Genomic DNA, 16,054 nt, shown 5'->3' on the forward strand with positions numbered 1-16,054 from the left:
TCTTTTCAGATATTTCTATCCTCCAAAGCTCCATAGTCTTCATCTCCACAGCTCAGAATTACTGTTTTTTAATAATAGGCAGAATGTGGTCTAACAAGTAAGAGAGACGCAAGTGCTTCAAAATTGTCACCTTAACACTTGGCACCTTGTTTAGTTCAAAGCTACAAGTTTCAGAATTAGCAAATTACTCAAACGGGAATTAAGACTTTGAAAAACTATTCAAGAAGCTACAAATACAGTTTGCTGCAAATGCCAAAGCACTTGGTGAAAATGGTGTGTTGAAAATAAAACTTCCTCTTTGCCTAGAGATAGCTGTAAATGTGCTTGCCTGCCTGAGAGATCCATCAGCAGTTCTCCTGCTTCTCAGCAGCCCTTTCTGTGACACACCATCTAATGGTCTCTGTATATGTAGCAACACAAAGGGCTGTTTTGCTATACTTGAGCCTATGAAGATCAGACAACATTTTGGAGCTTACATTACGACTTTTCTTTTGCAGGTATCTTTCCAATTTGTTATTTTCAACATCCACACAATGTGTTTTATAAACTGTATATTTTCAAACTGCATTTTGTATATTTTATCCATAAATATGTTTTATGAGCTGATCACCTGACCGTAATAAATAAATTCATTCATTCAACCATTCAACATCAGCTAAACTCCAATATTCTTAAAGATACACAATTGTTTTTTTTTTTAAAAAGGCAATTATATGCCTAGTTCCTCAATATGCACTTTCCCCCTAATCATTGTAGGTGCTGTGTTTTATGGAAGGCAATAATACTAGTAAGGTAAAGGTAAAGGTTCCCCTTGACAATTGTTGTCCAGTCGTGTTCGACTCTAGGGGGCGTTGCTCATCCCTGTTTCCAAGCCATAGAGCCAGCGTTTTGTCCGAAGACAATCTTCCGTGGTCACATGGCCAGTGCTACTTAGACACGGAACGCTGTTACCTTCCCACCGAGGTGGTCCCTATTTATCTACTTGCATTTGCATGCTTTCGAACCGCTAGGTTGGCGGGAGCTGGGACAAGCGACGGGAGCTCACTCCGTCGCGTGGATTCGATCTTATGACTGCTTGGTCTTCTGACCCTGCAGCACAGGCTTCTGCGGTTTAGCCCGCAGCGCCACCACGTCCCAAGAAATACTAGTACCAAGGGGTCATAAATTATCTACTGCACTGATACAAAAACCCTATCAATTTTAGAGTCTTTTCTATCCTCACCCATTAAAAAAATTATTTGGTGGCTTGTGTTCATCAACTCCAGCACTGAAGCAAATGCTTGCTGCAAGAAAGTAGCATTGCCCTCATGGGAAGCACTCCAAAAATATTCTTAGGCCACTTATAGTTGTAGAGACAAATAATAGTTTTAAGATAACCCTCTCATCTAAGTGGAGTGTTTCCAATTAATATACAGTGGTGCCCTGCTTAACAACGATAATGTATTCCAACGAAATTGTCGTCAAGCGAAAAAAATCCCCAGTGAAATGCACTGAAAACTGGTCAATGCATTCCAATAGGGGAAATACCTCATCGTCCAGCGAAGAGAACCACCAATCAGCTGTTAAAAATCGCTGTAATGCGAAGTTTCCGTCCAGAAAGCAGCCATTTTGAGAAGGGAGGGAAGCCATTTTGCAGAGGCAAGCCATTTTTTGGAACCGGAAAGCAGCCATTTTGAGAAGGGAGGGAAGCCATTTTGCTGAGGGAAGCCATTTTGCAGAGCTGGAAAGCAGCCATTTTGAGATGGGAGGGAAGCCATTTTGCAGAACCAGAAAGCAGTCATTTTGAGAAGGGAGGGAAGCCATTTTGCAGAGCTGGAAAAAACAGGCTCCTAATCAACGTAAAGCGGATTCCCCCATTGGAACCATCCTTTTGCAATCGCAATAGCGATCGCAAAAATGTCATCGTCAAGCGATTTCAACGTCATGCGGGGTAAGCATCTAGCAGGGCGCCACTGTATCCCCAGAGTTTACAAATTGCAAAAACTTCATATCCCAATTTAAGCTAATTGTACTCTGGAAACTTCATGTCATATCACCTGTAGAACTCCTGCATTTTTCTTAAGTAACTTATGATTCACTTCCAAGGAACCCTTCTCATCCACAGTCAACACCACCCACCTGGACTTCGACATGCAATTACCTGATCCGGAGGTCATCGTCCTCTCCTCCCCAGCCCCAGTAGTTGTTAGAAAATCCATTCACCTTTGCAAATTGCTCCTTTGTTAGAGCTGTTACGCCCCCAAAGTAACCTTGGTAACGCAACCTAGAAATGTACGTAAGAGATGAAGTTTTTAGAGGGAAGAAAAATTACACTTCTTTTAAAAAAAAGTTCAAACAATTCTCCACTAGCAAAAGCAAGAAGGATGAATGCCCAAGAGAGGACAGTGTATGTCAACATGTGGAAGATCCCAGGTATTTCTTCCATGCTTGCTTTGAAACTGAAGAGCATGTTGCCACTGTAGTAACGATGGTATATTCAACCAGGGTTTTGCACATTATATATCAACCCCCACAACCCCAGCCATGGAAAAGGCTGCTACAGCTATTACTAAGTTAACACCACTATCCTGCATTCAAAAATAAGAGCAAATGAAAGAAATTAAATTTGTTGAGCCTCTCCCATCTTTCAAGAAGCCACTGATGCCTGTTGTATCATTGTTGCCTGTCACCAAGGTTCCCTAAGGCAGTGGTCCCCAACCTTGGGCCTCCAGATGTTATTGGATTTCAACTCCCAGAAATCCTGGCCAGCAGAGGTGGTGTTGAAGGCTTTTGGGAGTTGCAGTTCAAGAACATCTGGAGGCCCAAGGTTGGAGACCACTGCCCTAAGGCACCTCCCTTCACTCAGCTTTCCTCCTCCTCAGTGTAGCAATTGTTTTCACATACACCCTTGGTTCCAGATGCAATGGAACCCCACATGCAAGGGGATGGAGTTGCACACACACAAAGGGGCAAAGGTGGGAGAGAGAGAGAGAGAGAGGCAGAGCCCCGGCCAGCAGGGCAGAAAATTAGGTGTGTTGCCTGTCACAGTAAGCATTTCTCCTACACAGGGATCAGGCTGGTGCACCTTGCAAGACAGTGGACATGAACATCAAAGCAGATGGTTGACAGGGAGAACAATTTGCCTACATAAGCAACCTTATCTTTGTGTGCCATGTAGCGCTCACTGTTAATATTGGGCGGGGGGGCAATAGAACTATCTGCTTAGTTTTAAGTCTTTGTGAACTTATTGGGTTGAGCTGGCTGGATATCTCACTGAGGGTATGACTACATTGCAAAATACTGCCTCAATTACTCTGGGTTTAGCATGACGCAAATCCATTCAAAATTTCCCAACTACACAGTGAATGCAGGGGAAACTCACACTTTTCTTTGAGGAATCATTTCTTTTTAAACACCCATTGGAAGATTATTGTAAAGCACTCTACACTGTTGTTTCTTTGACCCAATTTGTGTGAATGGCCATGTCACTGAATTCTGTGTGCAAGGGCATTCCCTGTGCTAATGTCTCAGTGATGTGTTTGGGTTGGTGAGAGATGCTGTCCCATCAGTAAATCAGCAATTATGCCTGCTCTCCAAACTGTTTCTGTTTTTAATTTTATTTTATAAACTGATCAACTTTAGCACTGGATCACATAGGTACTGGAACTGGTTCAATCAACGAGTTGAATCCAGACTCAGCCATACCTTGAACTAACTCATCAAAATCAACATTCATAATGATTCATTTACGTCTCAGTGATTTCAATGGCTAGATTAAACTTTATATGCTTGTATCTTGTTTTAACCCATTTTAATTACAGGGGTGCCCCGCGTGACAACAATAATCCGTTCCGGGAAAATCGCTGTTAAGCAAAATCGTCATCATGCGAAAAGCCTTTCCCCACTGGAATGCATTGAAACTGTGTTTAATGCGTTCCAATGGGGAAAATACCTGGTCGTCCAGCAAAGATCGCCCATAGGGAAGCCATTTTGCAAGCCCCGATCAGCTGTTAAAATGGCTGCCCTGCGAAGCATGGGTCCGGAAAACACAGGGCAGCCATTTTAGGAAGCTGACGATCGTCAGAAAAAATCGTCTTGCAAATAAAAAATTAACATCCAGCGGAATTCCCCCATAGGAATGACTGTTTTGCGAATCGCTATAGTGATTGCAAAAAGTCATCATCATGCAGTTTCGTCATACAGTGGGGTCGTCGTCTAGCGAGGTACCACTGTACTGACTTGGGAGGACTATGCCTGCACTGTCAGCACCATCCATACTAAAAGGACCCTGATGGGACCTCATCAGAGAAACAGCAACAGGCTTTTGTAGAGACACCTGTCAGTATCAAAGATCACCAAATGGGAAGGAAAATATCATTCACTGGTCTGGAAACTGCACCTAGATCAACTCTGTTTCTAAAGATACTAGGTGTCTTTCCCAGCAGGTTTTTTTTAATCCTTACCTGTAGCCTGTGCTGTTTCTGCCCACTACCAAGTGCTTTGGCTGACTGCCACACATGTAAATGTTGAAATCATTCTCTGGCACCAGGTCCACATCATGGAATATGAAACAATTCCAATCCTCTTCCTTCAGGGCTTCCAGGTAGCCTACATTCAGCAGTTTTGCTCTGTTAAACTTGGCATTACCAGCCTGTAAACAAGATATTCACATCAGATCCACTGAACTGTGCGATTTTTTCTCTCCAGGATTCTATCCTTATTAAGTTCATTTACATAATCCTTCCTAAAGCACAGCAATTGCTCCAAAAAAGCAATAAAACTGATGGGGTTGTAAAAAAAAAAAGGCAAGACAAAAATGTTAGAGCTCACTAATGTTTTGTGCAGTTTCAAGCCAAATGCAGCTCCACTTGCAGACCACTAATAATTCTGTTTTACACAATCGTGTGTGTACTAAAACACATACACATACACACACACCACTTCCTTCCCTCCTAGGAAGGAATGCTCAGATGGAGTGCCTGCAACAGCAGTCACTCCATCTAAGCATTAAAGTAACAGCACAAACGAGATGGTGCCTGGAGGTACACACCTCTTCATTTTGTACTATGTCTCTTTAGATTGTAAACCATTATTTTAAAAACATACTAAATAAAATGGATAGCCATGTGGTGGTTCCGGATGAGGCAGTGATGTCATACGAGTACTGTATTATAATGATCATACAGTTGCATATCAGCCAAATGTACAGGATACAGACTGTATGCACAGGTCTTCTTTGCCAGATGGGGCAATTGGCAGCTAAACTTCTGATGCTTGTCCATCAGATGTTAACTTACATCCAAAGTCACACATCCTGAGCATATATGAAACATAATTTTACAGACATAACACTTAGTACTAATAGCTTAGAGATGACCACCTAATGTTACAATATCAGCTCAGTTGGAAAGTCTCTATATCCCATGAATGCCTGACTACAGCAGAGATAATATGCAGCATAATAATTTAAATATTATTCATTTCCTGAATTAAAAGTTTAAAAATACAGATACTGAACTCTTTCATGAATGATAATAATTAACAGTACAAACTATTCCTGTTTATCCAGAAGTAAATCCCAATGTGGCAATCCTCTGAATAAATGACCTCCAAATTATCATTAACAACCATGTTAAAGTCCTGGAAATACAAGAATGTGGCTTCCTTTACTGAGTCCACAATCTCATATTTGGTTTTCCTCTTCCAGCTACCTTCAGCTTTTCCCAACATTAATATCTTTACTAGTAAGTCTTGTCTGTTCATGATGTGCCCAAAGTATGACAGTGTCAGTTTAGTTACTTCAGCTTTCAGTTTTCAGCTTTTACTCTAGAACCCATTTATTTGTCTTTCTGATAGTCCATGGTATTCATAAAGCTTTTTTCCAACCCAACATTTCAAATGAGTTTTTTTCCTTCTGTCAGTTTTCTTCATTGTACAGTTTTCGGTGAGATTTAATTATCAGTAAGCATTAGGATTGCAAAAAAACCTTGCAATCTGTGTTTATTAGTTACTTATTAGAAACTTTTATGATTAAATGCAGACATTAGAGGTATATGATTAATACTAGTTTGTTTTATCACTTTTGCTCTTCTGCTACTATATATATATTTATATTCCTCTTTTTTTCAGTTCTGAGAAACTCAACTACCAGCTTATAACTCTGGTAGAAACACAAGTTGTTGTTTTTTCTCTAGAGAACACAGATGCTCACAAAAGCATTCAAACCCCTTCCAGAACAGCAGTTACCATACAAACAGGAAATGAATAAAAGATGAAAAGTTGACTTTAAAATTAGCTTACATTATTTTTAAAAAATGAAAGTACCTTTATAAGCCAAGTACTAACAGATTAATATTAATGCCATACTAGTTTTTGCTTTTGTTTTAAATTAGGCACGTTGTGCATATACTGTAACCAGAACAGCAGATGTGAATAAGAGGGGGAATTGTCACTTCAAAAACAGACTGAGGTTTCAGGCAAGTTCATGCAATTACACATGTTGTCTTGGGAATACAGCCATCTGCCATAGGCAGAACTGGTCTATCTAGCTGTATACTACATAGAACAGAAACCTAATTATGTGCAGGAGCCTTTCCTAGCCCTACCTGGGAATTGTAAGAGACTGATGCTTGCTCTCTACTACACCATGCTAAGAAATTCTGGACACTGTAGTCCAAACATACAAATATGCACACTATCAAATGAATGCCACTTCAGAGTTGTAACCACCTACCGAATTTTGGTCAAAGTCAGCTGGCCGAATATGAAAGTGGAAGAAATGGAAGCCACTGCATTTACCACTGGGTTAATTTTGATAGCAGGAACACAGTGCAAGAAATTTACTTCCTGCACTCCGTATCACAAGAAACAGCTTTTCAGAAAGCCATACAATGAACACACAGCACAAACAAGACTCTCATATCCCAACTATTCAACCGCCAATCAATCCTGACTGACTCAGGTTCAGCAAGGTGGATGTTTCAGAAATTTCAGATCACAACCCAGGCTATTGAGCTTAGACACATTGGGCAGGGCTGGAAAAAGTTGATTTTTCTACTTCACTTATTTTTTTACAGTATTTACTTTTTAATTCACTCAATATACCACACATGTACCAAACCCCTATAAGGCTCTTTACAAACATAAGAATACAAGGCAAACAAATTCTAAACCAAAACAAGCAAGTCAGTTGAGTCAATATGACAACACTAAAAAGCAATGTTTTGGCACAGTAACAAAAGTTAATGAGTTTTTAAAAGGGACAAGAAATTAAGGACTAAATGCTGTTTTTTACTGAGATAAAAATATATGCTGAAAAACTCTTATTTCATTCTTGACAAAGTCTATCACCTCCAGAGAAGTGAGTGAAAGATGTAAATTCACCCAACAGAGAAGTCAGATGAAAAAATATGAGCCAAGCCCCAAGATCTGAACAGGCAATTATTTGAGCAAGATATATTTTTCAAGCCTGGCAGTTGTGAAAATAACAATGCTCCGCCAACAGTGCATGAAGTAATCTGCCATCCAAGCTATTTAATTCATTCAATCTGCTCTGAGCTCTTGCGTGAAAAGGAATAAGAAACTCATCAGCACTGGTACACACAGGAGCTCCTAACTGCTGGTAACCCACTGAGATAGATTTCTATTAGAGATAGAGGAGGAGATCAGGGACGTACGTGTGACAGTGCCTGATAGCTGAATGAACAAATACAACAGCAGTCTTGAGAGGCCTGGAGATACACCCACAAAGCAGCAAGATTTGGATTCAGCTCCCATCCATCCATTGTAAGAGAAGCCTTTGTACTATGTGGACTCACCTGGTGGATGACATAAATGCCATAGTCCAGTTGCTGCCGCTGCAAGAAGGGGTGAAGGTGTTCAAGCAGGTATAGCAGGTGCTTCTCACGATTCCGGTGGGGAATCAATATTGCCACACGTTGCTGAGTTAAACAGTCTGTTGGGTGAAAGCGTCCCTTCGTTATCTGAGGATTCTCTTTCTTTACCTCTTCCAGGGTGAGAGATCCTTTAAAGGTAAGCTTGCTGGGGCCTCCTAAGGAAAAAAGGAATGGTGTCACTGCAAGCTTTTAAGAGCCAGGTTACTTAAATATCTTGGAGATCATAACTGGCGAAAATGAATTTCATCTGATGCTCATTATTTAAATTTAGCACTGCAGATTAAACTTCCTTGTAAATACTGTAACTCGATTTGCTATCAAGCCATTATCAAATGGCAAAGGGTTGGGGATGACAGATTAATCATCATCATCTTAGAACTGTAGAGTTGGAAGGAACCCTATAGATCATCGAGTCCACCCCCTGCCAGAGAGGCACAGTGGGAAATCAAACTCCCAACATCTGGCTCTCCAGCCAGATACATGGTATCCTTAATTCCATGTCTTCCTTCTGCAGCCCAGCATAGCCAGCCATCAACACTGTTTTCCTCCTCTGAGAAAACACAGAGCAGTTCTACAGTTTCTAACCGAAAGTAAAAGTCACAGGAAATACACATATCCATAAGTATTTTGCAAAGCCATCCTATAATACTGTATACAACAGTACGTATATAAATTAATGACAAGGAATATATATACACATACAACATACAAAACTAGTGAAGGTATACCAGCAACAAGATTAAGTATCTTGTTTCAGAAATTCTCCTGAGGTGCCAAATTTTTACTTAAATCATATCCTCCCCTAAAAGCACACATTCCTTTTGTAAATACAAAATAATTCACCAGCCATAGGTAAGATGGAGAAGAATCATAGTCCTAAAGCCATGTACTTACTGTTGCTGTAACAGCAATAATAATTCTTAAGTTTAAAAATATTGTGATATAATTACATGCCATCAAGTTGATCCTTTTCATGGTTTTCTATGTGTAAAGTACTTAGAACTGCTGGATAGCTCAGTGGCTTAGCTATCTGGCTGCAGAGCCAGAGGTTAGAAGTTCCAATTCTGCACTGTGCCTCTTTGGCAGGGGCTGGCTTTGTGATCCCATAGGGTCCCTTGCAGCTCTGCCACTCTACAGTTACAATGATTTACACAAAAATAAAAATAAAAAGGGCTGACTCTTAATATGTAGCTGCTAAGTGAGTTAACATCTGGTTGCAGAGCTACAGATTGAGAGTTTAATTCCTCACCATGCCTCAGAGAACAGCCAGCCTATGTAGCATTGGGCACAACACAATCTTGTTCATGATATACCCTCAATATTTTTGTATCATTCTTTTGGATAATGCACACATTATATTTTGGATGCTGTACAGTGTATGTAATTTATTAATAAACCATGTTGTGTATGTGACGACTCCCAAGTCCTGACACCATTTAAAAGCGAAGCATTTACATATGTATATTTTTTCCATGGTTATTACTAAGCAAGTTTATTTTGGGTTGCAAGCTATATAACTGGGAATTGTCTGTTTATTTAGTCTGTGTGCAAAGTAGCTCCCAGATCCACAGTCAAATTTAACTTACAAGCTGGTTTTAAGATTAACAACATGAACATTAGTGGGGTATGTAGTGCTTAGACAGTTAGTCTTAAGACTTGAGGACCTTGGGCCAATCACCATCTATCAGTCTGTTGTGAGGATACAGCAAGAAAAAAAAGAGGACAGTCATGAACATTGGCATTTACTAATAAACCACATTACGTACATACCACCTAAAACAGATTCACTTATGCATCTGTAAATTTTCCTTGGTTATCAGTGGGCTTCAAGCTGACTGAAAGTAAAGTGGGATACAAGTGTAACAAAGAAATAAGCTAACTCCAAAACTCATAACTGTTGACAGCTGCAAAGGCAAAAGACCAAAGAGAGCATACGAAGTTTAAAACAATGTGTTGCAATCAGAGGCAAAATCATACTGGTGTTCACATTCTTTAAAAAAAAGTGTGCTGCTTATATACCACCCGATAGTGCTTCAAGCACTCTCTTGGCAGTTTACAAGTTAATCATGCTGGCTACACATTGACCCCTTGCCCCGCCCCCACCTGACTGTGCAAGTGACATGTCCTGGTGCCTTGTCGATTTTCTGCTATTAGGCACAGCAACTTACCCAAACCTGATGCGAATGCTAGCAGGATTCCAGCCCATATTTGTATATCACTATTGGAGTAACTTTCTGGTGGCTGAATCTAACTATGGCAACATCTGTTAACAAAACGATGGGAGACAGCCACAAACGTCAAACCAGGAGGTTTGTGCCAATGCTGTTGGCTTCTACCCCACAGGGTGCAACACAGACATGGCAACTTTCCAAGTGATCTGATCTTTTCATGCCACCATTGCCATTCATAAGAACAGCACAAGCTCTTCCCACCAGCTTTGCAACAAATGAATCAGATTTATGAATGGAGCCAAAATAACTTATGTCAGACACAGGAACATTAAACCACAAGCAGAGAAAGAATAAGGAAGCAGCAGGTTGACTTTCACAAGATAGACGAAATCTCACTCATGTGCAGAAAATAAACTCCACTTAAAAGAGGCCTTTTTCTTACTCCTTGAGTTTCTCAGTTTGAGCTGCTGAGAACGTGATTTTTCTTAAGGAACTGGAAAGCCTAAACTGACTTACGCAGATAGGGAGACAGCGAGGGGCATGGAGGCTTCACAACAGGCAGCTTCAGAGTAGGCACAGCATTCCTCTTTGGGTTTTCCCTTTGTTCCTCTGCAGCAGTGGTTGGTTTCCTGACGCTCTCCACTATGCTTTTTGTTTTGGGGGCTTCATGCACAGCATCCACTAAGTAAGTTGAGGTGGCCCAACCCACCAATAAGACACACAAGGTGAAGAGCATCAAGAGCTTGAGCTTGTAGGAGACATGAAGGCTGGCATAGCCCATGCCCATGGCCCTGTCGCGTTTATAAGTTTTTCCCTCGATAGTGTCTCCAATGTATCCCTGTTGTAGCACCCTTCAAGGAGAGCAAGGACATCACACTGAAAGGAAGAGTTCTGGGCTGCTGCATTCTGACGAATCTCCAACTTCCGAATTCATGTCCTTCTAGCTCAGCAAGAGTTGAAAGACAGACATTACAAGGGATGACCTGTTCAGAATAAGGCAAAAATAAGTCATTTCTCTTCCATTCAAACCAATCCACACACAATATTCACTAAGAACAGGTATTGAGTAAAGAGTGTGCATTTGACAGAAAAATGAACTGCTGGAGGAAAAGATCCTCCTCTTTGGTCCATAAAAAAAGAAACAAAACTCTCAGATTTGTATAGAAATAACCTTAATTTCACAGTTGCTTCTCTAACATTAGGAGGACCCACAGCTAAGTGATAGCTTAGAGGGTCCTGGGTTACATCCCTGGCATCTCCATTTAAAAGCCTCATTTTTGATCATCTAAAGCACTGGTTCTTAACCTTGAGTTACTCAGGAGGTTTGGACTGCAACTCCCAGAAGCCTTCACCACTAGCTGTGCTGACTGGGGTTTCTGGGAGTTGCAGTTCAAAAGCATCCGAGTAACAAAGGTTAAGAACCACTGATCTAAAGCAGGGGTCTCCAAACTTTTCACATGGATGGCCACATAATATGTTCTTGATATTTTCAAGGGCTGAAGGAATACGCAAGCGTACTCCCGCCCGCCTGCACTCCCACGCATTTCCGCCTGCCTGCACAAACGTGCTTATACCCACATACACTCCCACCCACTCCCACACATGCATGCACAGATGCACTCCTGGCTGGCCACCCGCCTGCACACACGGGCCAGATAAAAAAGGCCAGTAGGGCTGGATGTGGCCCATGGGCCAAACTGTGGAGACCACTGATCTAAAGAGTCCAAACAAAGTGTACTTGAATATATAATCTAGCAGCAAGTAAGAAAAATAAAACATGTGAAAAAGTGGAAATAGACATCACAAGTAAAAAAAATACATCATCAAATATGTAGTAGGGTTTGAAACATTCAGTAAAACATAATAATTACTTTATTGCTTTGATAGAGGCTCACATTTTGATCATAATGTGTCACAAAAGTTTCCTCCTCCTCCCCTCAGACCTTTCACTTGTTTAGTTAAGTTACTGTGTTGCAGTAGAGCAGCAGTTCTTAACTTTTACTTTATCACAGCCCACCTTTAAAATATCTTTAGTTACTGTGGTCCACCAAGACTTAATGCAAGATTCAAAATCCTAAAGTGCATCAAATATTTATTTAAAGCTTCTCATGAAAAGTCTTCAAATTAAGATTTTGCTCTACATTTCCTATTCTTTCTTCCCCCCCCCTCTCTTTCTTTCCAGCAAAAGTTCACAAAATTTCTTCAAGGTTTGCAGACCCTCTGTGAGGACACTGCAGCCCCCTGGGGTTCCGTACAAACCAGGCAGTAGAGCCAAACAACATTGTCATGCTATCATTATAAAAGGAAATCGTTATTTGATATCTGTAAGTTTGGTTGCAATAGCAAAATGCAGTCCTCCGTAAGTCTATAACAAAACAAACAAGCAGAGTGCAAGACTGAAGAAGAGCCTAAAGAGCTTGTTAGTGCCAAATCATAGTTTCATGTTACATGAGAACCAACTCAGTATTTATTTTTGCACACTGATCAATGTGCACAAGTGTAGACAGGCACTTGAATGCATGGTGTTACAGGAAAACTGCAAGCTATCCAAAGTTCAAGACTAAAGTACTGTAAACATGACAGTATTAAGTAGGGTGAGGCATGTATTAATGCTGAGTTGCTTTGCAGCTGTAACCTGTGTTATCTTTCTAGTGCTTATAATGAAATAGTACACATGACATCAAGAAAAATCAATCTTACGGTGATAAGGTTCTGTAATATTGCCAGATCAGTGTTACAATTACAATAATGAGACCACAAAGCAAGCAGCGGCTATAATTTAAATATAGGGTATTTTGAAGTGTTGCTTACACACACAGACACAGACACACACACACACACACACTTTCACTGCTGGAGTGCAATTATTACAACAGCAATCATGTATTCCCAGTTGTACAGATTGTTCATATTTATGTACGTATTGAAAAACATTTACAGCATAAGACTTCAAGTGCCTTTACTGGCTTGGCCAGATAATGATTCATTTAATAGAAATGGCTTGAGTTTTGCTCCACTGAAAACTAATGACCAATTGAATGATGGCACAGTTAAGCATTTAGAAGTCAGTAAATAATGCCTAGCAGGAAAGCCATAGCAACACATAAGACAGAGTGTGCAGCAAAGAAAGAAATTCTCTACTATCACGTAGTGAAACAGTCATTTCCTGTTCAGTTAACCCCAGTAATAGTATGTAATGGGACCACATATTGGGAATTCCAAACAGAATGTTAAATGGGAGTCCTCCCTCCTTCTGTTAGGTCAGGACATGGGGGCAGGCACAGGTTAAGTATTAAGGGCTGACCCCACATTAAATAGTGATGAGTCACTATGTTATCTCAGGAAACAGGAAAGAAAACCCAGTATGTTTAGCATTTGCAGCTTCTTAGCGGTAATAAAATATTTACACCTGCAACTAGGAGGATCAGACTGAACTGATTCTCAACCATCTCTCAACCCAGCTCCTCCCAGCAATCCTGCTGCTCCGTGTAGAGCCAGGTCAGCTGAAAACATGGAACACCAATAGTCTAAGCCTGGAACAAAACAATAAGTAAAATCACAGTTCTATTAACGCTTTGAAAACAATTCCTCTCGTTTTTTCAAGAATTTACGGTACAGTTTCAACTGTGATCCTTATACTCTATACTGAAAATCCTTCTGCTGCCTGTTGAACATTTCTTTAAGCACCTCTATGAAAGAAGAGGCACCCAAATTAAAGATGCAACTTGCTCATGTTTTCTGAACTCTTCAATACAAGAGAAAGTGAATCTATTTGACTTACTTGATCCTGCCGTGGCTCTCCTTCCTGCAGTAAAAGCTATTTTGCTCTTATCACAGCTAAGACAGCTCCGCTTCCAGGTGGGAGGGACACTTTTCAGTTGTGAAATCCCACACCATAAAGAGCCCTCTGTTGCCTCTCAGAGATTCAGGAGGAGGAGGAGGAGTTTGCTCAGAACTGCAGGAACCACTAAAAGAAAAGTCAACACTTTCAGCCTTTTCCTATTAAAAGCCACTCCCTCTCGGCTTTCTATGCATGGCATTTCCCCCTACCCCCTTCCTTCTTTTCTAGTAAGGAAGAACCCACATGGACAAAGCAAAGCTGTACAGTTAAAGCAGAGGAATACTTAACAGATGTATATGCAAACATTGTCCAACAGAATCATTTCCTAACCTAAAACTTACCCAAATATACAGATAAAGAAAATACAACTTTTTTGGACTGTCACTCTCAGAATACTCTGGCCATTATATCCATCTCTTTCTTGTCCTTCAGCTTTCCATCTTTGTGGGGATTCTTCTAAAGGTACACAATTGACCTTCAACATCCTGCTTTACTTCCCAAAGTAAAAATGTTCAACAACCACAGTTCTATCAATTTCATCCTCTATGTAAGCAAAAAGCTCCCCACAAGACCAAAACTGTTGCATTTAACTTTCATGAAAAGTTCTAAAAATGAGGAGATTATCTAAAAGGGAAGGGATCTGAACATGGGAATCGGGGTGAGGTCTAATCTCTCCAAGACTCTTGAGTAAATGCTTATTGCTGAAAATCATGGCAGCAAAAGCTCAGAATTCAAGTCACAGATCCGGAAAGAGGCAAACACGAGTGTGCTTAAAGAGAAAAGCCAGGGAACATGTCATAAAAGGCAAGTAAGGCTTTCTTTCAACAAAAAAAATGAGAAGATGAAAGACCAGAACTTGGGCAAGGCAAACTAGTTGAAAATAAAGAAAGGAAAAGAAAAAATAGAATTTGCCAGAAACACATGCCAAGTAATACACATTTCTATAAACACATCCTAGACAAAAAAATAGCCAAGGAAGCAGTTGAACTACACTTCCCCTTGAACTGCATAGGTGTGGGCAGCATGGCTTTAGTTATAAACAGTTTTTTTTCAATCAACATTCCAATAAATAAATATTCAATGAATACTTATTGCATACTAGTTTTTCACCAGACAAATTTGCAGCATTTTTAAATCTAAAGTGGAGGCCATCCGCCGGTACCTCTCTCCTTTTTTGAACACAGTGAGTTGGGCAGAGATGTCCAGCGCTCCATCTTACCCGGTAACCTTTGACTCCTTTCTGCCTGTCATGCCTGACTCTGTGTCCAAGGCACTTGATCACTGCTGTGCCACCACCTCCTCTCTCGACCCTTGCCCGGCCTGGCTAATCAAAGCAGCCAGGCCTACAACAACGGAATGGGCCACTGTAATAATTAGTGGGTCTTTCCTTGAGGGCAGATTTCCATCTGCCCTCAAGGAGACACTCATTCGGCCCATTAGGAAGAAACCCAGTTTGGCAGCGGACGAAACTGGGAACTATAGGCCCGTCGCCAATGTTTCTTTCTTAAGCAAGGTGGTCGAGAGGGTAGTTGCCGACCAGCTCCAGGCGCACTTGGAAGAAACAGATGCCCTGGATCCATTTCAGTCGGGCTTCAGGCCGCGCCATGGTACAGAAACGGCATTGGTCGCCCTGTGTGATGACCTATTGAGTGAGGCTGACAGGGGCAAAACGTCTCTGTTGGTCCTCCTCAACATCTCGGTGGCCTTTGATACCGTCGACCACGGTATCCTCCTGGGGAGGCTCTCCGAGTTGGGAATTGGTGGCTCGGCGCTTGCCTGGCTTTGTTCCTTCTTGGAGGACCGGTCCCAGAGAGTACAGCTTGGGGAGAGTGTTTCGGCCCCATGGAGTTCCAATTGCGGGGTTCCACAGGGGTCGATCATCTCCCCAATGCTGTTTAACATCTACATGAGGCCGCTGGGTGGGGTCATTAGGGGGTGTGGAGCGTTGTGTCATCAGTACGCTGATGACACTCAGCTCTACATCTCCTTTTCACCAACCGCAGAAGATGCTGTTCTGTCCCTCCAGCGCTGCCTGGGGACTGTACTGCAATGTATGCAGGAGAACGGGCTGAGGCTGAACCCGGACAAGACGGAGGTACTGAGGGTGGGTGCCCCCACAGTTGGGGGCTTGGGAAACTCCCTCTCTTTTGGGGGGGGTGACTCTTCCC

General features: G+C 41.4%; 1 protein-coding gene across 3 annotated transcripts in view; it reads right to left on the reverse strand.

The window, feature by feature from the left end:
• Positions 1–16,054, reverse strand: part of B4GALT4 (beta-1,4-galactosyltransferase 4) — a 52,082-nt gene that overhangs the window by 14,912 nt on the left and 21,116 nt on the right. Inside the window, exons 2-6 of one of the 3 annotated variants that reach the window (XM_020783835.3) lie at positions 13,827–14,012; positions 10,562–11,028; positions 7,797–8,029; positions 4,443–4,630; positions 2,141–2,263 (exon numbers count right to left, since the gene is read on the reverse strand). In XM_020783835.3, coding sequence (XP_020639494.3) covers positions 2,141–2,263; positions 4,443–4,630; positions 7,797–8,029; positions 10,562–10,832 — 815 coding nt within the window. In that variant the 5' untranslated portion in view covers positions 10,833–11,028; positions 13,827–14,012. Of the gene's footprint in view, positions 1–2,140; positions 2,264–4,442; positions 4,631–7,796; positions 8,030–10,561; positions 11,029–13,454; positions 13,574–13,826; positions 14,013–16,054 lie in introns of those variants that run through there. The other 2 variants (XM_078389975.1, XM_020783836.3) reach the window with 2 other exon arrangements.

Source organism: Pogona vitticeps, chromosome 3 (assembly GCF_051106095.1).
Source record: "Pogona vitticeps strain Pit_001003342236 chromosome 3, PviZW2.1, whole genome shotgun sequence".
In the NCBI taxonomy this organism is placed as follows: domain Eukaryota; kingdom Metazoa; phylum Chordata; class Lepidosauria; order Squamata; family Agamidae; genus Pogona; species Pogona vitticeps.